The sequence below is a fragment of the Monodelphis domestica genome, chromosome 1 (assembly GCF_027887165.1).
Source record: "Monodelphis domestica isolate mMonDom1 chromosome 1, mMonDom1.pri, whole genome shotgun sequence".
In the NCBI taxonomy this organism is placed as follows: Eukaryota; Metazoa; Chordata; class Mammalia; order Didelphimorphia; family Didelphidae; genus Monodelphis; species Monodelphis domestica.
Window position 1 is genome coordinate 473,676,762 of NC_077227.1, and position 27,638 is coordinate 473,704,399.

A 27,638-nucleotide genomic window follows, 5' to 3' on the forward strand; every position below is an offset into this window, starting at 1 on the left:
GTAATTGGCAAAAATAAAATACAACAACAAAAAAAAGAACCCTAGGTTCCCTCCTTGCTGTAACAAGACAGAGTAGAAATTTAGCAGAGAGCAAACATGACAAAGAGAAACAATCAGCTAAACTGAGCTTAAATATATAAATGGTTGTGTAATTGTTAAGGAACAGATAGGATTGCCACTGACTCTGGAACCTAAGATAAGACATGGGATCTTAGATTCTCTGTAAAATGAGAAACCTTGAACTGTAAAATATTGAGAAAGCTTCTTCTAACTCTGATATTGCATTATTCTCTAATTTCTTAAGAGGTGAATGAAGAAAATGCCATGGGAGATATGTTTAAGGCAAAATGGGACACTGTTCTTGCTAGCTAAAGAAGATTTTACAGAGGAAATGACATTGAAATAAGAGAAAGATGGCAGAGTACATTGTGTTTAGTGTGGGAAAGTGAGTTAAGACGGCAGATGATAAATTGCTTTAAAAAGTATCATGGGGGCAGCTAACTGGCTCAGTGGATAGAGAGCTAGTTGTGGAGACAGGAAGTCCTGGTTACAAATCTGGCCTCAGACATTTCCTAGCTATGTGACCTGGGTAAGTCACTTAACCACCATTGCCTAGCCCTTACCACTCTTCTGCCTAAGAACCAATAAATCATTAAAAAAAAAAAAAGTATACATAAGTTGTTTCTTATTATATATACCTAAACACTGTAGTCTGGGAGAAATATTGAGAATGGGTTAAATTATTGAAAAATAATTTTCTTTTCAACATTCTTTTGCCCTATGTTACATTAATTGGATGAGAGTATTTGCTGTTCTGTGTGATTTGAGAATATAGAAAGATGTGACCTGTAATCCAGGTCTGTTGTTGTCATATTGTTTTTCTTCTGATCCTTTTAACATAACTAAATTTATTAAGTTGGCTTGCCTTGATCAACAAACATGTTGCATATACAGTATTATTAATGATACAATATGTTCATTTTATTTTCTTGATTTTTATACATATATACTTAATTCACTGAATGTTTACAGAGTAAAAATAAATTCATATTTTAAACAAAGATGGCAAATTAGGTAGAACATATCATTGAATACTTGACATATGTGGACCTTCAAATTTGTACAATTTGTGGCTAATTTTAAATTCTACATGTTCTTGCTCTTTCCTCCTCTCACATTTTCATACTTCCTTTTATAGTTTGAGGCAACATGACTAGAAAATGCATCACAAAAACCAACTCAAAGAAAATTGGCCATTGTAGATGATGATAATGATAATCATGATAATGGTGATCATGATAATGCTTATAATAGTTATATGGCCCTTTAAAGTTTATAATGTGTTTTTCTCACAACAACTCTGTGGACTAAGTAGTATATTATTATCTCCATTTTACAAATGAGGAAATTAGAGCATGACTTGTCTATTACCACAAAGCTCTAAATTGAACCTGAAATTCAAAGCCAGGCCTTAAATTTTATTCCATGTCTCAAAGACTCAAAACTCATGGAGGCTTCCCATCACAACCTTATTGATATATCGTTTAAAGTCAAAGTAAGGAGGTAATTTTGCTTAAGAATCTAGAGATCATAAAAAACAAAAACAAAACAAAAAAAATCCTCCACCAGTAGCAGAGCTAAAGTTTGTGAATGATTACTGCTACATAATTTCAATTTCCTAGTTAAAGGAAATTGGCTACTTGAAAAAAGAAAAAGGAAAAATTCCCTTTTAACTGCTCTACCTAAGGATGAAAGTAAGGGGATTTTGAGGAAAATGTTATATGCCAGCAATATATTTGATTTGGTAGCCCTATTGTCACTTATATTTGCCAAATTTTATTTTACCTTTATTTGAATGAAAATTTTGCAGCCATTTTAAAAAGAACAGCTTTCCAAACCACACTTCTCAATCAGTAAATACTTGCTAAGTATTTCTGTAGCTGTATCAGACACTGTCCTTTGACAGCAGTTTCTGTTAACAGAACTTTCATCAATCAAATCATTGGCTTTGTGTGTTTAATTAGGAGTCTGTGCAGTATTGTGAGCTGCTGAGTGATCTGCAAATTCAGCAAATTTGTGTATTCTATTGCCATCTATAATAGAAGATGCATTCATTCCGTTAGAGGTTTTATACATCTTACTCATTTGACAGAAAAAATATATTAAATGTATTCAGTTGGTGAAACAAAAAGCAACAGTGTTTGTTTACTCAAACACAAATTTAACACTTAAGATGAATGACAAAGAAGCCCACTCCTTTTTGGTGCTTTTTGTTCATTATCTTTCAATTGAAATCATTCAATCAGCAAACATTTAAGTTATCTTCCAGGATCTCTTGATATAAACCATCTAGATCCAAAACAAAAAATGAGTATGTGCCTTCAGGAAGCTAGCATTCTATAGGGCTAAACAATATGTGTACATATAAGTAAATAAAATATATAATGGGTAAATATAAAATAATTTTGGGAAGTGTACTAATAACTGGGTGAATCAGAAATTTAAGATGTTAGTTGTTTATAATATCAGTTCAAAAAATAGATTGGAGCCAAATTATAAAGGACTGTAAGGGACACACAGAAAAGTTTGTATTACATGCTGTTAATTAATAGGGAGCCACTGCAACTTCTTTTTTTTTTAATTTATTTAGAATATTTTTCCACAGTTACATGATTCATGATTATGCCTACCTCCCAGAGCTGACAAGCATTTCCACTGTGTTATACATGTATCATTGTTCAAAACCTATTTCCATGTTATTCATATTTGTAATATCTTTAACATCTTTTTAACATCAAAACACCAATCACATCCCCATCAAACCACGTGATCAATCATATGTTTTTCTTCCGTGTTTCTGCTCCCACAGTTCTTTCTCTGGGTGTGGATAGTGGTCTTTCTCCTAAATTCCTCTGGATTATCCTGGGTTGTTGCATTGCTACTTGTAGAAAAGTCCATTACATTTGATTGTGTGACAGTGTTATCAGTCTCTGTGTACAACATTCTCTTGGTTCTGTTCCTTTTGCTTTGCATCAATTCCTGGAGGTCTTTCCACACTGCAACTTCTTGAGTAAAAATGTCACATGGTCAAACATGTACTTTCAGAGTGTCATTTTGGTAATTGTGTAGCGGATGTAGCAGAGAGATTCTGGAGGCAAGACCACTTAGGATGCTATTGCAATAGTCAATGAAAGAAATCATGAAGGCCTGAAAGAAAGAGAAATGTGAAGGTAGAAACATCAAGATTCAGGAAGTTATTGGAATCGGGTAGAAGGGAGAGAGTAAAAAGTGGAGGCTAACTCCAAAGTTGAAAACCTAGGTGATTGGAAGGATGAAGGTGTCCTCAGCAGAAATATGATAGTTCCAAAGAGAGGTAGATTTGGGAGAAAGATAATGAGTTCTTTTGGAATACTGATTTCGAACTGCTTATGGGACACCTTGGTTGAAGTGTCCAAAAGGCACTTAGGACTTGGTGCAGGCCTAGAGCTCTAGAGAGACGAAGCCTTTCATATAGATTTAGGAGTCAAGTGCATAGAGATGATTATTGAATCCATGAGATCATAAAGAGAGTGACCTAGGCCAGAGTTGTGAGGGAAAGCCATAGTTAGAAGCTCTCCCTCAGACTCCTGCTGCCCCTGAGCTTCCTGATAATTCCTGTTCTCCTTTTTCAGACTGGGCTCCTGCCATTAGAGTTGCTGTCTTGGATTGTGCTGCAGAAGAAAACTACGATACCTGCAGAGACTATGGTATTCATTTTTACCCAACTTTTAGGGTAAGTTACTTATCTACCACATCATATGCACTTCATACATGAACTAATACATCTTTCCATATAATTTCTACTCTTTCACCCTCTGTCAAAATTTTTTTTGTAAGGGATTTCATCCAAGTTGCACCTCATTACATTTATGTTCCCATGGTTTATTCTTACCATTTAGACCCAGTTCTTGAACTTGTCAGAAGGCTTTATGTGCATTTTGCAAATGCTCCATCCTACCCTAAGCTCCCACAAGAATGTACTGTGTTTTTGTTAGTTTATTTCCTTTAAAACTTTGAATAAAAGCAGTCTGGAGTACAGAAACAAATATTAGTAGAATATATAGAAGGCAACTATGTATGCAAAGAACGGTGTTTATTTTTAATGCTCTTTTTTTTTTATATGATCCCACGAATGCCAGCCATTCTGCTAAGGGTATTGAGGAGGGGAAAATACAGCTAACACTACAGAGGATGATCTCTTTGATATGTTAAGACAAGGTCGTGCTTTTTCCTCCCACTAGAGGGCACGGTTTAAATTTTAAGCTTTATGACTCCCTGGCATTTGAATTCCTGCTTAAACAAAGAAACGGAATCAACAAGCAATCTTGTTTTATTTTGTTTTTTTTTTAAGTTGGAAATCCCTACTTGGTAAGTCAGTTTTATTCCCATACATATATGCATAGATATTTCCAAAATGTAAAATGTCTTTTTAAACATATTTTATAAGAAAAATAATTGATTAAAAGTACTTTTTCAACTCTAAAATAATTCAATTAACTTCTATGACATCTGAACAAGTAATAGCTTGTTTGAGCATTGGATTTGTCATTTGTTAAAAGAAAATGATTAGACTAAATTTATCTCTAGACCTCTAAAATAATTTCTAGCATATTCTGGGTCTAAAAGTATATATTTAATTGGAATGAGAACCTCTCTAGACCTGGCAACAATATGAAAATAGTGATGCAGCTAAATAGACTTTAAAATACATATCAATTTGGATTACAGGCAGCATGCTATGATGGAAAGATTGTTGGTACCAAACTTAAGCAAAAGACCTGGGTTTAAGTCCCATAACTAAGGGTACAAAATTTATGATTTATTTAACCTTATTGATCCTCAGTTTATTCATCTACAAATGAGGGTAAAGATATTTCTACTTCTCACCTGAGAAGGTTGTTCTGAGGAGAGGTACTTTGTTAAACCTTAAAGTACTACATAAACATGAGTTTTCTTAACCACTTTTCCTTTAAATTTTAAACCATTATATTACATGGAGTTATTATTGTACTGATCAGGAAAAAATAGTTTCTGAATGCTAGATAGTTTAGAAAATCTAGTTGCTTATGTGAACAGGAATAGCATTTTAAATCATGTCATGTTGTAAGACATAAACTATAATTTCTGAAACCGACTGAGTCATTTTTGGAGAAAATTGTTCAAAGAGGTATATTTGTGAAGGGGCACATTTGAATATATTGCATATGTAGTATTTATTAGCAAGAAATTTTCTTATTTCTTGTGTGTTTTTCCTTAGTATTTTAAAGCATTTACAAAAGAGTTCACAACTGGAGAAAATTACAAAGGTATGAATATTATTATTATCTTTTAAATAGGCTAGGGTTATCTGGTAATCTGTTTACATTTATATGGACCTCAGGCTAGAAAAGTGATATTAAACTCAAGTAGAGAATGGGAGGGATGAAAATGGGAGCAGTAAGCCATTAAATAAGAATCCCTGCAAATTACACATTGACTTAGAAAACTACATGTTAATATTACTTATGTTCTATTCTTTTTAAGTTCATTTTGTGAAATATCTCCCAATTACATTTTGATTTGGTTCTGGTCCCATTTAGGAATGTTACAGCTCACATGCTTGACATCTCTGGGCTGGAGCACTCACCTTACTGCATTATATCAACCCTCCCTTCCCTAAATAAATTTACATACATCAGTACTATAATCTGTTGGTTGTTTATTTTCAAGAACAAGTTAGAACTTTTATGAAAGGTTTTTTTTCCCCTCATTTGTGTTTGGTGTTTGCCATTTAGAAAAGTAGTAATGATTTAATTTTTTTTTTCTAGCAGGAATTGATAGAGAACCACAGACAGTAAGGCAAACAATGATTGATTTCCTTCAGAATCATACCCAAGGAAACAGACCTCCTGCTTGTCCATCTTTGGATCCTGTTATGTAAGCATATTGGTTAAAAAAAGTAAAATTTTTGTCTCCAGAAAAAACGATATAAGGAAATCCAAGTTAAAGACTCAAGTTAGTTCTATTCAGATACTGATTTGTTTGCTAGACTCAGGTTTATCTGGGTTTGTTTGGCTGCTGGGGGTCATATCAAAGGATTGCTCAGTTCCCTTTTAACTGATGGGTTCTTTAACTATGTGGCTACTTGAAGGTGGCAGTGAGGTGGCTAAGCCCTTATGTAGATTAAAATATTTTCTTTTTTCTTTCTGAAAGATCCAGTGACATTTCTCCTCTCTTGGAAAACAGTCGTGGTCATTACATTGCTATTTTATTTGAAAGCAATAACTCGTATGTCGGACGAGAGGTACTGTATAATTTTTTCATTTTATATCATTTTAAAAAAACAAACCATGGGGGGAAGCTTGGTAGCTCAGTGGGTTGAGAGCCAGGCCTAGAGATAGGAGGTCCTAGATTCAAACCATGCCTCACACACTTTCCTAGCTGTGTGATCCTGGGCAAGTCACTTAACCCTCATTGCCTAGCCATTACTGCTCTTTTACCTTGAAACCAATACATGATATTAATTCTAAGACAGGAAGTAAGGGTTTAAAAAAAATCAAACCACATAATTTGGTTTCATTTGTGTAGAGTGAGGATTCATTTGTGGGAAGCCAGGTGGCACAGTAGATAGAACACCAGGCTTGGCGTCAAGAAGACTCATCTTCCTGAGTTCAAATCCAACTTTCCTTACTTATTAGATGTGTGACCCTAGGCTAGTTATTTAACACTGTTTGCCTCAGTTTCCCCAGCTGTAAAGTAGACTGGAGAAGGAAATAACAAATCACTCCATTATTATCTCTGTTAAGAAAACCCTGAATGGGGTGATGAGGAATCTGATATAACTGAAAAACACCTGAACAACAAAAAAATTCATTTATGGAAGCAGTTGGCTATTTCGTAATTAGTTTTAGCATCTTTTCAGTCTTAATTCTTGTTATTCACCTTCATATACCCTGCTTTTTAAATAAACTGTATTACTGGCTGTTCTCCAAACTTTGCATCTTCCATCTTAATCAGTACATCAGGATTTTTTCCCTTTTCTAACTCCTAAGTTATATTCTATTTTTTCATAATTACATGTAAAAACAATTTTTAGCATTTGTTTTCGAACATTTTGAGTTCCAAATTCTCTCCCTCCCTGACACTCCCCTCCCTGCCCCCGCATGAAGTAAGCAATTTTATATAGGTTCAACAAGTACATACTAAACATATTTCCATATTTGTCATGTTGTAGAAGAAGCCACATATACTTTTCAAAATGAAGAAAATAAAGTGGAAAATGGTTTGCTTATATCTGCATTCAGACTCCATCAGTTCTTTCTCTGCATTAGAAAGCATTTTTCATCATGAATCCTTTGGAATTATCTGGTTCATTTTATTGTTGAAAATAGCTAAGTCATTCACAATTGATCATTGTATAGTATTGCTTTACACTGTACTGTTCTGATTCTGCTCCAATACACTTTGTATCAGTTCATATAAGTCTTTTAAGGCTTTTCTGAAATCATCCTGTTTGTTATTTCATGGAATACAATAGTATTCTTTTACATTATATACTACAATTTATTAAGCCAATTTCCAATTGATAGAACCCCTCAATTTCTGGTTCTTTGCCACTTCAAAAAGAGGTACTTAAAAGTATTTTTGGACAAATAGATATTTTTCTCTTTTTTGTCCCTTCTCTTTTATAGTTGTAATATTGCTGGGTTAAAGGATACAGCTTTATAACCCTTAGAGCCATGTTGGCAAAGACGTGGCATGTGTGTCCCCAGCTCAGAGGGGGCTGCACTCCTTCCACTCTCCACAGCATCTGAGGACATTTTTCACATGCTCCACCCCTCTGCCCAGCAGACCAATGCAAGTACTTCCTCCCTCCACTCTGGAGTAATGCGGGAGGCTCACAATTGACTTGAAGGTGTAGTTTGGGCATCTCTAGGTTTGTCAACGCTGCCTTAGGGTATAGTTTCAAATTGTTCCCCAGAATGGTTGGATCAGTTCACAACATGCCAAGAACTTGGGTCCAGCCCTGCTCACGGCTCCAGGGGTCCTCGTCAGGTGGAAATTCTGCCTCGTAGGCAGAAATGAACGATAGAAGACAGCTGTTTGTGTGTGCCAGCCGAGGGCCAGGCTCTGCATGGAATGGCTGCTTAAGTTGACCCAGGTTTGGTTTTTATTTTTATACCCATTTTCTTGGCACACAGCTACATTATTCAACATACATGTTCAAATGCAGATAATTGTGTAAGTGACATATTAACTTTTGACAAATCGTTTGATTAACATTCTGTGATCATTCCATACACTTATATTGTAACTATTGATTCTGACAAGATACACAAAGGTTTTGCACAAGATAAATGATTTTGTCATAGATGGCTTAATTTTCTCATTAACCTGTGAGGAGCTTGAGTTTACAGACAATCAAGGAAAATCACTTATTACCTGTAATAAAAAGACAATCAGCAATCATAGTAGTCAAGTTGAGGGATCAAAGAAGTGCTAGAAGCACAATTCAGATTTAATATTAGACTTATCATTTATTAGAGTTTAGTTAGGGAGTTTTCCAAGATGGGTTTTGGTCAGTAAATCAAGTCACTGAGGCATGATGTACTAAGGCATATTGTACAGGCCTCTCCTTAGGAATGATTTATGTACTGACTTAGGAGAATTTGTTTTTGTGCATAGGAGTAGAGGATTTCTGGGCATGGCTTTTGTAAGGAATTATATACCTAAGCAAAAGTTAACCCATGATAGGGTTTGGATTTGTGAGTCTAATCTTTTGGTAATTTTATGGGTAAATAGTGTGCAAGTATTTTGCTCTTATATTATTCCTTCTAGGACTAGGGAGAGACCAAATCCATTAGTAGAGGATGTTGATGAGAGAAGTCACACAGAGCCTGATGGCTCCCAGCAACAACACCAACAGTGCATTAGTGTCCCAATTTTCCCATATCCCTTCCAACATTTTATCATTTTCCTTTTCAGTCATATTAGCCAATCTGATAGGTGCTCAGAGTTGTTTTAATTTACATTTCTCTAACAAAAAGTAATTTGAAGCATTTTCTCCATATGATTATAGATAGCTTTGATTATTTAAAACCAATAAGAATTTTTTAGTCAAATATTTTATTTTCCCAATTATGTGTAATAACAATTTTCAACATTTTTCCTGAAATTATAAGATCCAAATTGTCTCACTCCCTCCTTTCCCTCCCCTCTCTTAGAGATGGTAAGCAATTTGATCTGGATTATACATGTTTCATGATGTGAAACACACTTCCATATTGGTCGTTGTTGTAAGAGAATATTCATATAAAACCCAAACCCCAAAGTAAAACCATAAATAAACCAATGTGAAAGATAGTATCCTTTGATCTGCATCTGACTCCAACAGTTCTTTCTCTGGAGGTGGATAGCATTCTTTGCTATAAGTCCTTCAGAAATTGTCCCAGATCACTATATGAAAGTAGCTAAGTCTTTCCCAATAAGCACTTATTAATAGCCCACTATGTGCCAGGCACTATACTCTGTTTTGGGGATACAAAGATGAAAGTGAAATGGTCCCTGCCCTCGAAGAACAGGTATTATTTGATAAGGAGAGATAGTGTGTGTATACATACATGTATAGACATATGTAAAAATAAATACAGGGTAATTTGGGATTGCTATACACCAACATATGATGGTGACCTTAAGTTCCCCTGGCTTGTATTCATTCTTTCTTTCCTCCTCAGAATCCTTATCTTCATTTAAAGCTCAGTTCAGGAACCAGCTCTTTCATGAAGTCTTCACGGATACCTTCAGTTATTAGTTCTTTCTCTCTCCTCAGATTATCTTGTACTTATATGCCCATCTATCTCCTCTATAAAATGTCAGCTTTGTAAGGGCAGGGACTTTTCCTTTGTGTTGCCATCTCACAGAATAGTACCTAGCAATTAGGAGACATTTGGACTTTGTTGAATTGAATTGAGGCTCTCAACCAGTCAGAATGTTTTTTAACATAAGACTAGAAACTTCATATCTAAAGTTCAAAGGTAATTTGAGACTTTTCTGACTATTTGAATGTTTTCCTAGAGTTGTTTCTTTATTTTAAGCTCATTGTCATTATGGCTATTTAAGAAAACTTGTTTATGTCCAAAGCATTTTTAAACCACTTTCTATAATGAAAAAAAATCAATTTTTATGATATATTGTTATACTTTGAGCTCATTTTGAGGCTGTGGAATTTTACCATTTTGTCATAGTCCAAATTAAACTTTAATACGATTGTAAAGATGAACGACTAATGTTCTCTGAGAATCTTATTCTTAAGGGCAGGGCAGGTGTTACAGTTTGTGAATTACCTTTCTTCATTCCCCCCCCCCCCCATATAATGGCCAGGAGAAGAAACAAGGGCCCTAAAGACTGGGCAAATCAATTTAACTTCTCAGCACTTTGAAGAGAGGCCTGGTTGGAGAGAAAGCTAAAACTATATATTTTTTTAAACCTGTACCTTCCGTCTTAGAATCAGTACTGTGTATTGGCTCCAAGGCAGAAGAGTGGTAAGGGCTAGGCAATGGGGGTCAAGTGACTTGCCCAGGGTCACCCAGCTGGGAAGTGTCTGAGGCTAGATTTGAACCTAGGACCTCCCATCTCTAGGCCTGGCTCTCAATCCACTGAGCCATCCAGCTGCCCCCTAAAACTATTTATTTTAAATGTGATTTTATCTATTCCTGGACTTAATTTATCCCTGTGGTCCAATAGATTTGTGATCTCCTCAATGTTGGTATATTAGGGGAAACCACTGTGGCCAATCTGTCTGAAAAGACAGACAAGAGTCATAGGATGGTGAGCAGTTATGCATAGTCTGTGATCTTCTTTATTATCATAGGAAATGGAAATCATATGTTATATATTTGGTAGCCAAAATCTTTGCTAAGATCATTCTCAATTCCTTTTGTATTTAGAGCAGAATTATAAGATAGCTTTTAACATAAAAGGTAGCATGTTATAGTTTAGTTATTAGGATAGACCTTATCTGGAAGTGACCCCCCCTCCCCTCCCCACTTTTTTTTAAATTTGTTTAAAAGGTTAATGAAGGAAAAGTTTGCCTTTTTTTCTCGTGGAAAGGAGAATTATTTAATGACTAAATTTTTAAAAAATAATTGTATTGTCCTGACTAAAATATTATACATTTTCCATATCAATATCTTTTTTAAAATCATTTCTTCACTTGAAAATTTATTGTGAAGTAAATAGGCAGCAGTTGTATTTGTGAATTATATTAGAAAAGAATTCTACTCTTAGACTAAATTTATCTCTATTATCTCTGAATTTTGGGAAACCATGCTAAACCTTTCCCTTTTCCTAGGGATAATTGGGATCATGTTCTACACACCTTACATTAGAAGTCTTAAACAAATCAATTAAGATCTACAAATAGATATCAAAACTTTGCCTGGCTGTCTCTAAGCTGGATACCACCACTTTTGCACCTTGTGCTATGGTGTGTTGGTATTTCCCAGTGGGGAGGACAATGCAACCAGCAGAGACAATGCCCTAACCTGTTTTCTAAAAGGATTTTGTCCTTTTCCCTGATAAATCCAAGGCTTTGAAGAAGTATAAAGTGACTTCTCATAAGAAGGCAAAGTCCTTGTCTGATAGCTACCCTATAATTAACTAGCCCTACCCCGTCTCCCTATTATATATAGTTTTTTTTTAAAGAATGTTGCATTTAATAGGATAGTAATGTCACTTTCCTGTTTACTGATGTCCCCTTTTGAACTTTTTTGCTTTCTTTTGTGAATTTTTAAATGTTTTATTGATGTTCTTTTTTTTCTTTTTGTATCACTAGTACTACCCTCTCTCCCCCCTCCCCATTGCTATCCCTTACTAATAAAAAATGTATAGTTAGAACAATTGTCGATACACTGGCTATGTATGAAAACCTTTAATTCATTTTGCATTTCCTCTGCTGATAAAAGTTGCAACCTATAAAATAGATAAAACACAAATAATATCTGTGTTTAGAAGAGAACCCCAGGCTTCTATACAGTCCACATGAGCTTACTTACATGACCAGCTAATGATTAACCAAGGTTGAAAACTACCTTTCACTGGTTGGAATATTTTTTAGGAAAAACTATAGTTTTAGAGGGTGGACTAATTTAAAAAACAAATTAACAAAAATTTTTGACTGCTAACTTTGGCTTTTTGTTAATAAGTCTAATAAAATGATATATTGCATTTTTTGTATCTAAGTAAAGTTTTTGTTCACATTGTCTTAAGTTACACAAAAACAAAGTTGGAAAATTTTTAACTACGTTATAGAAGTGATAAATGCAAGGTGTCTCTAAATCATGGGTTATTTTAATTTCATAGGCATTATTTTATATGTGTGTTAAAGCTCAATTAATGAGAAATGTTTTTTCACCATAAATTGATCAAGATGTCTTATTATTACAAAATTATTATTATTATGTAGATATTAAATTTATTTTATTATGCTGTTTTTTCCCTTAGAAAAACTTTGCCATGAATAACACCTTTTACATTCTATTTTCTCATCATCTAGGTGATGTTAGACTTGATTCAATACAAAAACATTGTGGTAAAAAGAGCACTGAATTCTGATAAAGCATTTCTCAAGAAACTTGGGGTTACTTCAGTCCCTTCATGTTACCTTATTTATCCAAATGGATCTCATGGATTAATTAACATGTAAGTAATTTTATATGCAGGATTTGGTTAGGGATCCACAGATTCTAATAAATATATATAGTTATTAGAAACAAGATAAATTAGTCCTTCATCAAGCATCTATCAAATGCCTGTTATGTCCTAAGCACTGTCTTGTGCTATATTTGAAATTAACTTATTAATTAAAAGTCTGATTTGTTAAATGTTTTATTCAACCATTATTGAGTTTTTTTAGCCAATTTGCACACTGTAAGTTAGGATGATTTGTAATCACTGGCATTCATATAGACCTTTGAAGTTTGTAAATTATTTTCTTTTCATTATTTTAATTTTCTTTATGATGACTTTCTGAGGAAGTTATTACATATTTTATTACCTCCATTTTGCAGATGAGAAAACTGATACTTTGAGGGGTTCAGTGACTTGGCCCAGATAACATAGTTAACTTTCTGAACTTGGGGATCTAATCCAGGTCTCCCCAAGTCTAGAACTCAGGTCATTGCACTAGGCTGCTCCTCTAGTGGTATCTAACCAACAAGTTCCTAAATTAAATGAGAAGGGTTTCTTAGAGTTTTAATATAAATTAACTTGTTATGGATGTTAGAAACATTCTTAAATTCAGATACCCTGGTATCCCATAAAATCATTTATCTATGATTTCTTACCTATGCTCTCTCCTTTCTTACAGTTTAAAGCCTCTTCGTTCTTTCTTCTCTTCCTATTTAAAGTCATTACCTGGCGTGAGAAAAAAAATGCTTTCGCCGTTTCCATTTACAGTCAAACCAAACAAAGATGACAATTCTGAGATCACAGTCTGGAGAGAATTTGATGAGTAAGTATTTATTTTAGACTTTATTTGAATAGTTGACCATCTAGAAAATTAAATTTGATGAGAACAGGAAAAACACTATAAAATGATAATATTTGGGGAAATTTTTCGTTTAATAGTTCAACCTCTGAGCCACACTTAACAGAATAACTCTCTTTGAAAGTATTTTTCCATCTATATTTCCACTGGGAGGAGTGAGGGTAAAGAATTCCTCTTAAAATCCATGCAGCTTTTTAAGCAGAATTTATTATATATATATATCTTAGGTCAAAACTTTACATGGCTGATCTTGAGTCAGGCTTGCATTATCTCCTTCGAGTGGAGCTTGCTGCTCATAAGACACTGGAGGGAGCTGAGCTGAAGACCTTCAGGAATTTTATTACAGTCATTGCAAAGGTATAGTATACATTTGCAGTCTTTGATTATATAAATTTGTATGGGAAATTTAATCTGTGTTGAAGGAAATAGTCAGCACTTTTGATGATTGTAGTATTTCAAACCTTGAATGATTTATTTTTGTTTCTCTTAATAGTCCAAACTTACATTTTCTTTTGGAAATAATTTCTATCAAAACCTTTCCTTAAAACCACTCTTAGATTGTCTGGCATAAAATGTATGAATGTGTATTTGTGTATTTTGTGTCTTAGCAAGCCAACAAACCTGCATGTATTTGATTAGATTTCAAGTGATCTATCATTTCCAGTATAAAACCCAAATGTTTCAAGACTCTATTTCTCTAGAGAAGTCCTGAGGCACAAGTAGCTTGGGGTGGCTCTTTGGTTGGGTATCACAGATACTTAAAAGGCATCATTTTATTAAGAACTGTGATATTTAATGAACCAGTACAGGACAGCTATATAAAAAAAATATTCGTTTTTGCCTGCTGTGTCATTCTTTTTATTTCTTAAATAAGGCCTCACTAGAAAGAGAATAAAATTATTCAAGCACTTTCTTTAGAGGAAAAATTTATTGCTGATTTTAATGTTTCAAGAGCCATTTTTCAACTACTTCTCAGGGTCAGTAAGCAAGAAGAACTAATCATATATATAATAATAATAATGATGATGGAATAATTCACATTTTATAGTACTTTAAGATTTATGCAGTATTTTCCTCATAACAGTCAAGAGAAGTAGGTATTTCAGGTATTATTTCAATTTTTACAAATGATAAAACAAACCCACAGAAGCCATAACTCGTTCAAGGTCATACCACCAACTAGTGTCAAGACTGCACTTCCAACCTATTTCCTCTTACCTCCAAACTACTACAACTACAATAACCTCCCAACTACTACAAACTATTTCCATTTTACCGTGACTATTTTAGCTTTAGATATTTTATTGCTCAAAAACCAAGCTAGAAATGGGAAGCTGCTGGTGCTTTTGAGCCAAGCTGAGAAGTTGAATTTTTCTCCCCATTTCTGTTACTAATTCTCTGCTTTATCATGTTTATAAAACCTATTTATTCAGTTTCTGAATTAACTAATTTTTTAAAACTCCAAAACCTTTCCTTAAATCTTCTATTATGTTATCTGACATGTATAGGAACTAGTCCAAAAGTTGGTATCCTACGATTTGATATTTTATATAAACTTTGCTTTCATTTTCTTCCCCTCTCATAGTGCATAAGAATTCATTCCTTGGTGATCTTCAATCACCAAAAGTTATGACATTTTCAGATGGTTTAGTAGAGCCCTAACATGCTTCTGCATAATTTTTTTCTTTTAACCTTTACCCTTTGTCTTAGAATAGATACTAAGTATCAGTTCCAAGACAGAAGAGCAGTAAGGGCCAGGCAATTGGGGGAGATAACTTGCCTGAGGTCCACACAGCTATGAAGTGTTTGAGGTCAGATTTGAAACCAGGACTTCCTATGTCCAGGCTTGGCTCTCTCTCCATTGAGCTACCAAGCTGCTCTTTTCTGCACAATTCTTGAAGCAAGTCTTATAAAGAATTTCATCCTCTAAAAGGAGTACTTCTCTATGAGATAAATTGTTATGGTTTATGAGTTTGGATCCTAGAGATCCAAATTACAGTTCCCAAGTAAGAAATTATTCTTGGCTATGATTGATTACTATAAACTGAGAAGACATGGAGGACATCCCAAATCCATGAAACCCTAGACTGTCTTTTAGGACCTTGATTTTCAGTATATAAAACATGGTTGGTAGATGATTTCTGAAACCCTATTTAAAAGGAGCTTATTTCCTGATAATAGAATTTAGTTTTGAGACTTCATGTTTTTACTAGATTTAGTGTTAGTGTCTCTTCAGAATACAATTTAACTCAAAAAGAGGTTTATTTTTTTTAACATTCCATCTCTCTTAACTTAAAAAAATACCCTCTTTTAGTAATAACTCTTGAGACAGAAGGCTAGGCAAATGAGGTTAAATGACTTGGCTAGGGTCATACAACTAGGAAATGTCTGAGGTCAGATTTGAACCCAGATCATCCCAACATCTGACCTGGTGCTCTATACCCTGAGCCATCTAGATGCCCCCTGTTAACCTTTAAATAGACTCATTCTCCTATGCCTCTGTCATTCTATTTTATCTCAAATTTAAAACTGGAAAACAATATACCTTCCTTTTCCTCCTCCTTAATCACCAATGATATGATTTTTAAATAGTTTTTTGTTCTAAATTCCTTAGACATTTATTAATTGTCTGAAAGATTAATAAAAATGTAATTGAAAGAAGCTTATCTAGGCAAAACTAACAGCAACACGATAGGTAAAGAGGCATAGTTTATACTTTGGGTGATGACAGCACTAAGATGCAAAAAGATCTTGACAATCCTGAAGATTGGGCCAAAACTAAAGAGATTAAAATTAGCAGTATAAGTGTGAAGTCTGTTAGTTCAAAAAATCAAACAAATGTTAGGGTAAAAAGACCTTGCTTAACAATGACTAATGTCAATGTGATGAGGGAATAGTTCCATTATTGACTGTTCAAAAACCATCTGGAGTATTTTACTTTGTTTTGGGTGCCATATTTGAATTTCATTGAAAAAGTGGAACATATCAGGAGATGAGTGACTAGGGGAAAAGGGGGCATAGAGATCTTCTTTTATGAGGAAATGTTGAAGTTAGGAATGAAAAGAGATGATAGGAGAACATGATAGTTGTCTTCTGATATTTGAAGGGTAGTAAAACCTTTGAGAAGTAGTAAAACCAAAGGATACCAGAGTTAAAAGAGACCATTCAAAGGATTCAACCATTATCCTCCTCAACCATTATCCAAGTAATAGGTTTACTCATTGTAATTCCAGAGGGCATAAATATGACCAATCGGGTGAAAGGTATACAGATATGGATCTTAGCTATTCTTTATTATAAAGAACTTTATAACAACTTACAGAACTACCCAGAAGACTGGTCTGCCTGAGGAAATAGTTTATTTCCTATCATTGTCAGAAATGTTTTAAAGGGGATTCCTTCATGATATGAGAGATTGGACTAGCTATCGGCAGTCTCTTATAATTTTATGATTCTGTGAATATTTATCACACACATATCAGAAAAATATATGCATAATAGACTTCATTATTAAGGCATTTTGGGAAATCAGAATTTTTATGGTTAAGAATTTAAAAAACAAAATAAATGGATTGTGTTTCAAACAATAATGAGGTTAATGCAATATATTTCAAGTATCTAGTACATGAAAATCAGTCTTAATCAGGTTTTTCCTCATAGTGCCACTCAGTAGTAGTAAAAAAAAATCTCTAGCTGCCCTCATTTCCTTTAAGGAAGTATAGCACTAATCTGTTCATCATATTATCCCTCAAATAGCCTTGGTCCTTTCTGATGGATCCTGGCCAGATGATTCAATTTCATTGCATAGCTATTAGCAAACCATGGCTCTTCTTGTCTCATTAGATATGCTTTTTTCTCTCTTGGTATTTTCTTACTTTTTCCCTTTAATTTTAAATCAGTGTTTTTCTGTTGGTCTCGCATATGTGATCTGGATGGCTCTGTAGTTCACAGTAAAAATTGTCATTTACTTTGGAAAATGTCTCACTAGAATATAAATTTTTAATTGCTAGGAAATAGATAATACACAACTTTCTGCATCCTGATCTAAAAAATTCAGTGTTATTAAATATGAGATTGATGATTTAGTTTTTTGTTTTGAAATATAATTTTCTTTTCAATAGTCCTTGTAATTACCTTTATTTTACACATGTACTAAGACTTTCATTTGATATAGATTCTTAATAAGGAGAACATTACAGTTTTTACGTATAAAAATGTTAGTTTAATGTCTGTAAGTTAGGTGACTGATGCTTAGAGCAACATGAAATAGATACCAAATAGAGAACATATATATGCTATCCATACCTGCTGATCCACATTTTAAATAGAGTGATAGCAAAGAAGCCAAGAGCAAAAAAGCACCAGAGGCCCTACCTAAGTGGAAAAGGAATTAGCAGCTGTTTTATCACAAAGAACATCACATAAATAAGTGGGTTGTTATTTCAGATAGGCCTGCAAAGCACTTGACAACTTGATAAATAAACCATATTCAGGGATCATTTCATCTGTCATTGTAAAGTAGCTATCTCAGAGTGAAAATGAGACAGCTATTTTAATGGAACTGGGCAGCTGTTTAGAATATAAAGGGAAGGATGATTCTTGGATTCATCGGAAACTGGAAGGGAATTGGTGTAGCCTCAACTTCTCAGTGAATTTAATCTGGGGAAAGGTTCTAGATAGGTCCACACCATCATATTTTAGATTTCCCTTTCCTTCTCTGTCAATAAAACCATTGACTTGGAGAGACTGTTATGTAGGAATAATCTAAAGCTATTCCCTTGCTTAGCAAGGTTTACACTTCATTTCATTTGTTGAGAGATGCAGTGTCCAGAGACCCAGACAATTAGAATCAGTTGTAAAAAACGAATCAAAACTTACCTTTGCAAGAATATGACACTGGAATTTTTTCTGCATTAATTATGTGGTTATGGGTATTCATCTTTTTCAGCTATTTCCTGGTCGCCCACCTGTGGTAAAATTATTGGAAACTTTACAGGAGTGGTTGGTCAGCCTTCCTCTGGACAAAATCCCTTACAATGCAATCTTGGACCTGGTCAATAACAAAATGAGGGTAACTTCTAACTTTGTTTTTTAAACTTAAAAGGAGATGCATTTTTATAGTCAGGGAGATTGCATACTGCCTTCTGACTCTTATCCTTAGTTCTGGTCTGGCATCTGGTCTAACCTATGTGTTAAGTTGGACAACTCTCCAACCTAACCCACAGGGGTCTGGTAAGAATTCATTAAAACATGGCTTAGATTCTACAAGTTAGAAGGAAGAAAAATGTTTTGAGTATAGTATGCTTTGGCCTTAATGGATGATTTAGAAAGTCCTTATTTCAGTGTCCCAAATATTCTCATGGTAAAGAGTTTAAGTATATATCATCCCTCACCTCTACCCCTATCTCCAACCAGATGAACCATTTATTCCTTTGTCCTTGGGAGATAAGGTCCACAGTTTTTGTTGTTCATATTTTCAGGATGATTTTGTATCCCCCACCCTCACCCCAATAAGCTGTTTTGCTATTGTCAATATCTTAACATCATCATCAATATTAGGACAGTTCAGTGAAGCTCAGAGGTAATAGAAACCTTTTTGTCATAAGATTCAACAAGCTTAAAGGTCCTTAGAGACCATATAGGCTAACCCCCTCATTTTACAGGTAAGAAAATTCAGACTTAAGAGGAAAAACGATTTTCTTATCAAACATTTAGTCAAGTAGCAGAGTAGAGTTTCAACCTGAGGTCTTCTGAAAATTGGCAAATATCTTTTTGTAGGTATACCTGAAAATCAGCAAATATCTTTTTGTAGATATATCTCAATTTCATATCTTCATGTAAGTTGAAAATTAATTTCATTTGCTAAATAAGTAAATTTGAAAATCTTTATTTGACCACAATGCTAGATCCATTTAAAAGCAACAACAACAAACTTTTTGGAAGCTGCCCCACTAATGCAGAATATGATTTAAGTAACTATCATAATTTCAGATGAACCAGAAACATTGCATTTAGTACTGCATATTCATTAAGGGTTATGAGTTTCCTCAGTTAGTATCCATAAAGAATTTTTCATCATTTATTTTAACTCTTCTAGGTAAATTATTTTTTATTGCCAACCAAATATTTTAATAACTTGAATTAAATAAAATATCATATTTGTCAAAATATCTACTTGATATGAGTTTTCTAATTAACATTTTCTTCCAGTTGACTCTTATTAAGAAGGTATTTTACCCCATAAATTTTCTCAGTTTCATTAATCAGAATTTAGAATTAAAAATGACAATCTATTTTCTACTTTAATGTGCCTTCAAAGTATCTTACAAGTTGTTTTGTTTTTTTTAATTAAACCCTTACCTTCCATCTTGGAGTCAATATTGACTCCAAGACAGAACGGTAAGGGCTAGGCAATGGGGGTTAAATGACTTGCCCAGGGTCACACAGCTGGGAAGTGTCTGAGGTCAAATTTGAACCCAGGACCTCCCATCTCTGGGCCTGGCTCTCAATTCACTGAGCCACCCAGCTGTCCCCTATCTTAACAAGTTTTAAGTTCTGAATAATGTGTCCCATTACACTAATTAAAAATTTTTGACAAAACTATGATGCAGTATATCATGATGTATTATACATATAAACATATAATACATATTTTATATGTATTATAAGAAATAAGAATTAATGATAAGTAAATAATTAAACTAAACTTTAAATTGCTGCTAAAATATCCAAACATAACTTAAAATAATTTATTATCAGTAATCATTATTCTTGATTGAAAGAACCTTTAATAATTCACTTTTTAATAATTGCCTTTTCAATTCTAATTTTCTTATTGAGCTGTTATAATGTTTATCTATCAGTTTGCTTTTCAAAACACTTGACATAACTTAGTACCTCTAATCTGAGGCTTTTATTATAATTATTTTATTTTATTTTTTTCTATGTTACATGAAAACTAAGAGTAATTATAATTTTTTGAGACAGTAGTAACATCTTCTGAAATAATATTGATACTCTACTGAAATATATAGGGATAATGTGATATATCTTAAGGTCCATTGATAGAGAACAAATAATTTTTGTGTATTTTGAAGACCATCAGTGATATAGCTAAATGCAGGTTAGTATCAGTTTGATCTTAAAATGAAACAAACATTATAAATTCTCTTTCAGATTTCTGGAATATTTCTAAGTAATCATGTTAAGTGGGTTGGATGCCAAGGAAGCAGACCAGAGTTAAGGGGTTATACTTGTTCTCTTTGGAAACTTTTTCATACTTTAACCGTTCAGGCTGTCATTCGTCCAAAAGCTCTGGCCAACACAGGTATGTGATATTTACAAATTCAGTGATTATGGAACATAACATATTTATTTAGAAAACATGTACTACATTCATTTGACTCAGGTCATCAGAAAATAGGCATAATTCTCTTGTCCCTGGGTTAATCATGATGGATAATAGTAATTTCTTAAGTTCTTCTGGGAAAATTAAAGTTCAGAACTTGAAGTTCTGAAATTAATTGAATTTCTGCTTCTGTCAAATGCCAGAATGAACTTGACAAGTCTAGGAGAAGTAATTTAAAAAGAAGAATGATAGAAACTTGGAATGGTTTGTCTCTACCTCTTTTTGAATAACATTGTATTCCTCAGGATCACTAAAAATGGGTAAAAATACAAAGTCACAGTGATATTTTTAAGAAAGCCAACCAGTACTTACATAATAATATAACAGCTGGCATTTATGTGACCCTTTAAAATTTGCTAAACATTTTTTATATATTATCTCATTTGAGCTTCACATAGCCTCCTGAAGTGGAGAGGCATTATTATTCCCATTTTATAGCTGAAGAAAGTAAAGTGACTTACTGTTTCATATTTCCTAATTGATCTCCCTGATGCAAATCTTGACCTAGTGCATTCTCCACACAGCTACAAAATGATTTTCCTAAAGTTCAAGTATGATAGTACTGTCTTAGTCAATAAACTCCAGTAGTTCCATTATTAAATCTAGAATGAAGTATAAACACTCTTAAAGCTTCCTTTAAAGCTACTTTTTTAGCCTTATTACATGTTATTCCCCTTCAACTAGTCTACATTCAAGTCAAAGTGGCTAACTTACTATTCTGTAGACATAGCACTCCTTTTCCCATCTGTGTGCCTTTGCACTACTTCAAATGCCTGGAATGTATTCCCTCCTCACTTCCATTTCTTTAATTCCTAATGTCCTTCAAGACTCAACTCCAGCACTACCATCTCCAAGAAGTCTTTCCTGATCCTGCTAGCACCTCCTCATTCCTGCCCCAACTCTTTGTATCTGTTTTGGGTATGCCTTTATTTGTACATGTTGCCCTTTCCCAATAGAATATACAATTTTTGAAGGCATACACATTCACTTTTGTCTTAGCATCCCCAGCACTTTGCATGATGCCTGGCAAATAGTAGGTGACTAATAATTATTGTAGATTGATTTATTGATTGGTTATCTGTTGATCAGTTCATTGAAGAAAGTTCTGAATTTTATGAATTTGGGATTTTGCTCTGCTAGCTTCTCAGGTTATAGTAATCCCTGACAGACAAAGGAACAGTTTCTTTTCTGGACATAGTTCTCTAGGCTTCAGGTCCATTAAACTTAACATTCTGCCTTATCTAGAAGAAAAGATCTTTATAAGTCTTGATTCAAGAAGAATCGTATAGAAGCAAAAAAGAGTTGAGTCTTCCAGGTAAGACCCTGTGGAGTTCATACTCCTCCCAAACAGAAATTGAAAATACCATTCATTCAACTCCTTGCTATTCCTTACACAAGGCACTCCATCTCCCTACTCAAGTTCCAACTAACATCCTACCTGTTATAGGAAGCCTTTCCAAATCCTTAATTCTAGTGCCGTCCTTCTTTTGATTATCTCCAATTTATCCTATACCTATTTATATATAGTTGTTTACATGCTGTCACTCCTATTAGACTGAGTTCTTTGAGAATAGGGACCACATTTCATCTCTCTTTATATCCCCAGTGCTTAGCTTAGCTTAGCACAATGCCTGGCACAGAGTAGACAATTATTACATGTTTATTGACTGTCTGAGCCAAATGCTGAGACTTTAAAGACTAAATAAAAGTAGACCCTGCCCTCAAGAAGTTTTACATTCTGTTGGAATAAAGCAACAAGTACACAGATAAATAAATACAAAATCTATACAAAGTAATTTGGGGTGTGGTACTAGAAATTCAAAGAATAACAATAGTTTCAGTTTATGAAAGTCTGACTAAATCTTATCTGGAACATAAAGCTAAACCACAGAAATCCAATTTTTATGTGAAAGAAGTCTTTCACTTGAGAAAAAGAAAATATTTAGATGCTACATTTTGAAGCAGTTATAATCTAAGGGAGATAGCAGAAGAAAGGTTCAAAATCAGCCTCTTCCATTTATTTACTGGAGTGAACTTGAGTTAATCATTTTCCCCCTCTGGGTTTCTCTCTGTTTCCTCATTTTTCAAATAAGGAGATTGAACTAGATCATCTCCAACTATGATCCTTTGATCACATCCTTGATGGGAAAGGATGTATACAAATCACTGGGATATAGACATGAATGTGATAAGTGCAAAGAAGCGGTTGAGTCAAAATGCCACAAAAAAATTTAAACTGGCCCATTTCAAGGAAGCTTTGGGTATTCCTATAGCTAGAGTATAATCCAATTTTAATCAGAGTAACATGTTTTTTATATAATAAATTCTCTTTGTGAAAAGGCTTTTCTGCATGAACTCTTTCTATCTAAAGTTACTAGGAAGCATATGTGATGATGCTTGTTCTGGTTAGAAATATGCTTATCATAATAGAAATTCAACTAGTAAAACAAATTTCTCATGCAAAAACAAAATAAAATTAGCAATGAGAAATAACTTTCAGCTGAGTAGATGGGGGATGGGGGTGTGGGTGTGAGAGGGAGAGACAGACAGACAGACAAAGAAAGGAAAGACAGACAGAGAGATAAGGGAAAATCAAGAACAAGGGCTGCAGAATAGTCCAGATATTTGTAGTAACACTATATTGACAGTATAAGCTACTTAGCTACTTTTTTTTCCTTAAAGAAGCCCTTGAACAAAGTAGCACAATGGATAGAACACTGGACCTGGAGTCAAGAAGACTTGAATTTTAAATCCAGCTTCAGGCATTTAGTAGCTTTGTGATTTGGGCAAATCACTTTATTTGTCTGCCTCATTTTCTTCACTTTAAAAGGAAAGTATTAATAGCACCTACCTCTTAGGGTTATTGTAAAGATCAAATGAAATAATATTTGTAAAGTGCTTAGCACAGTACCTGGTACATAGTTTGAGCCAAATTAAGGCTTATTTCCTTCATTTAGTTATACCATAAAAAAATATTTTATAAATGAAAGCCATTTGGCATCTTATTTTCATTTGGTGTCATATCACTACAAAAATTGATCAAGTCTTCTAAAATTAAAGAAAGAGAAGTTTAAAAAGTAACATTTTTAAAGATCCTCAGTATATGTCAACTTAGTAAAAAAAAATTAGAGCAGATATGAGATGAGTGTATCTTATACTCAAAGAATTGGGTCAGTCTGAGACAGCCGGATTATGTCTTGGAAGGTTTTTCCTCTCCTTATTGCATGTTTAAATCCCATCTACTAAAAAGCATGATGCATTCATTCTCTAATCTCCCCACCACAGGTAGGGTTTTATGGTTCTTGTCCATTTTAAAGATTAGAGTTACCCTAAATTTGCACTAGTTTGTGAGAGAGAAAAAAGAGGAGATTACACAGTGATACATGGCAGATGTTAACAGAAGATCCAGCTCTCAGCTGAAAAAGAAAAAAATGATCCATTTTGTGTTTATGGAAGGAAAAAAAAAACACACCAAGGACATTTTTCTTGGTTGGGACAATTTCACATTAGAATGGAAGCTTATGATTGAATGTTTTTAAAAATGTTTTCTTTCTATAATGCTTTTTAAAATATATACATGTATACATCAAGATATGAAAATAGAATATAAACACAAGTGAAAAATTTTGTGACATCAAATGTTACTATTTCAATCATTAAATTTAAAAGATTTTCTCAAAGAGTCAACCACATGCTCTTTATTTTTCCCTACCCCCACCTCCAACCCATTTTAAATTAAATTAGATAAGAACCATGAACATTATTTACAAGCATCTTTAAACCAGGAACTTTATTTTCTGCTGTTGTGTAAAGTGTCATCCCTCTGGAAATATAAAATTTTTTGTAATTTATAAGAATTCTTCTATACTGCCTTTAAATAAATATCATATTAACCTTTAAAAATGTTATTCATTAGTGTAGTTCATTTGGCTTCATATTCATGACTTTTGGATTATGAAAGATTGTTTTGAAATAATTTTGTAGCATTTCTTTTAATACACAATCTACTTTAATCTCATGGGTCTTTGTACATTTTTGTTCAATCTCTGATACTGGATGTCTGAGTGGAGATTTCTGGGTTCAATAGAGAATTGATTCTCTTTTGCTTTTTGTATGTTTTTGACTCCAGCATAATGTTAATTACTTCCTTTTGACTTTGAAGTTTCCTTTCCTAGAGCTGGACTGCATTTCTTTTTATTAATTGCATTCAAGAGAGGAAGAAAAAGATGGAAGAGGGCATTTATTAAGTGCTTATTATATTCCTAGCACTCTACTAAGTACTGGAGAGACAAATACAAGCAATTAAGATAGTGCTTGCCTTCAAAGAGCTGGCATTTTAATGGAGGAAGATGATATATAAAGGGGGACCATCATATGGCTTAAAGTTGGTAATACCCAGAAAATGATGTGGAGACCTGGTTCTGTGCATAATTGTGCAAAAAAGTCACCATACCCATCTTTTAGTTTACCTTTGGCAAATAAACTTTTTGTTTACATGACTTTAAGTTGACTTTTCTAATTCAAAGATGTATAGCCTTATATACAGTTTCAAACCTTTTACCAGTTTTATGATCATTAGCACAAGTGGTCACCCCCCCCCAAATATAATAGCAGCTAAAGAAACTTAAATTAGTAATTTTTAATCACTCATATAATAGATAGTAATCAAAAGATGAATGACCATAAAACTAAAGTAGTGTTTGAGGGTTTTGTGAGATATTCAAAGCCTATTCACTTTATATTTTAAAAGGAAAACTTGAATCAGGAACACCTAACAGTCACTTGAATATAGTTATAGTAGCCTCCAGGGAAATCTTACAAGTTTTGAGGTGAATGAAATGTAAATACCAAGTTAAGTGTTTAATGGCCAGTAATAAATAACTGACCTAGTCCTAAAACTTAACCATTATGAACAAATTAAACTATCATTATAATTGAAAAATGAAAAGTATAATTTTAAATGACCATGTTAAACAATGACATTTAAATACTATGACTTCTCCCTAGTTCCCAAGCCACTAGCCAGTAGACCAGGCTTTTAAGAGAGATGTGTTCCTTCTTTACTTGTAGTGTATGTAATAGTCTAGTATCCTAAAAGCATAAAGAAGCTTGAAGGAAGATCTGTTTTCATGTTTCTATAATAATGGTTGTGTAATAGATTTTAAAAGCACATATTTATTTACTGATATACAGATATCAGTCACACATCACTTCTACATAGTACAAAATAAAATAGACTGGCTTTGAAATGCTAAGCAATTGTGTCGGTTTTACTGAAAACATTTGTATTTTTCTACATAACTACCCCTTCTAGATGAGCCAACTGACAACTTTGAATGACATATGTATAGTGCAGGTAATCAAGCTGGTGTTGTTCTTGCAGGTTTTGAAGATAATCCCCAAGTAGTTTTGCAGATTATGAGACAGTACCTTGAGACATTTTTTGGATGTAGAGAATGTGCTCAGCATTTTGAAGAAATGGCTAAAGAATCCATGGACTCAGTGAAAACCCTGGACCAAGCGGTCCTCTGGCTATGGAAGACACACAACATAGTAAATAACAGACTAGCAGGTATGACAAAAATGACATTGAGTGAAAATCTATAGACTCTATATAGAATAGGGTTACAACTAACCAGGTTTTTGCACCTAGTGTGGCCAGAAGGAATCTCTTTTGAGTGAGAAGTTGAACATGAGTGTCTCTCATTAACCCTGTATCATCCAACTTGGTGACTGGATAGAATTTTTTTTTTAAACCCTTACCTTCCATCTTGGAGTCAATGCTGTCTATTGGCTCCGCGGCAGAAGAGTCATAAGGGCTAGGCAATGGGGGTCAAGTGACTTGCCCAGGGTCACACAGCTGGGACGTGTCTGAGGCCAGATTTGAACCTAGGACCTTCTATCTCTAGGCCTGACTCTCAATCCACTGAGCTACCCAGCTGCCCCTCTGGATAGAATTTTAATTGTCTTTGGTCTGTGGTCTAGTATCACAGTAGTCGCATACAGAAGAGCTTCCTGGAAGCATGCTTCACAATACCCTGTACTAAAAGACACATTCTTTTCATTTTAATTACATTTTGTTTTTTCTCAGTCAGCAGAAATCACCTTTGCTCTCTCCCCTCCTAACCCCACTCCCAACTTCCACCATTGAGAATAAAGGAAAAACAGAACTCTTGTTACAAACATATATAGTCAAGCAAAACAAATTTCTGCATTGGCTGTGATCAAAAAAATACACATTTCATTCTGTACTCTGAATCCTTTACCTCTATCTGGAGGTAAGGAGCATTTCATCATTAGTCCTCTGAAATTAATTCCTTATTCTTTTAAAGTTATTTGCTTTCATATACGTTCCCAGGTTTCTCAAAAGCCATCTCCTTCCTCATTTCTTATAGTACAATAGTATTCCATCACATTTACATACTATACATTGTTCAGCTATTCCCTAGTTTACTGGCACCCCCTTTGATTCACATGTTCTAATCCAAAGCAAAAACCAATTGCTGCTCCTTCTGATCTGAATTTTGCAAGCCACTGACCTGGGTTTGGGTCTGAGCAATAGTAGACTGCAGCTGGCTTCAGCATCTGTCAGCCAGGAAGCAGTGGAACTTTGCTGGTTCAAAGTAATAGAACTGCAAGCTCCTCTTTGATCAGGGGTTCTTGCCT

At 34.0% G+C, this 27,638-nt stretch overlaps 1 protein-coding gene across 2 annotated transcripts in view; it reads left to right on the forward strand.

The window, feature by feature from the left end:
- QSOX2 (quiescin sulfhydryl oxidase 2) overlaps positions 1-27,638 on the forward strand; it is a 70,515-nt gene that overhangs the window by 35,011 nt on the left and 7,866 nt on the right. Inside the window, exons 2-11 of one of the 2 annotated variants that reach the window (XM_007475324.3) lie at positions 3,672-3,772; positions 5,297-5,345; positions 5,847-5,955; positions 6,232-6,322; positions 12,572-12,717; positions 13,385-13,528; positions 13,792-13,921; positions 18,513-18,635; positions 20,741-20,891; positions 26,356-26,544. In XM_007475324.3, the coding sequence (XP_007475386.1) occupies positions 3,672-3,772; positions 5,297-5,345; positions 5,847-5,955; positions 6,232-6,322; positions 12,572-12,717; positions 13,385-13,528; positions 13,792-13,921; positions 18,513-18,635; positions 20,741-20,891; positions 26,356-26,544 (1,233 nt within the window). The remainder of the gene's footprint in view (positions 1-3,671; positions 3,773-5,296; positions 5,346-5,846; positions 5,956-6,231; positions 6,323-12,571; positions 12,718-13,384; positions 13,529-13,791; positions 13,922-18,512; positions 18,636-20,740; positions 20,892-26,355; positions 26,545-27,638) is intronic. The other variant, XM_001373152.4, reaches the window with a different exon arrangement.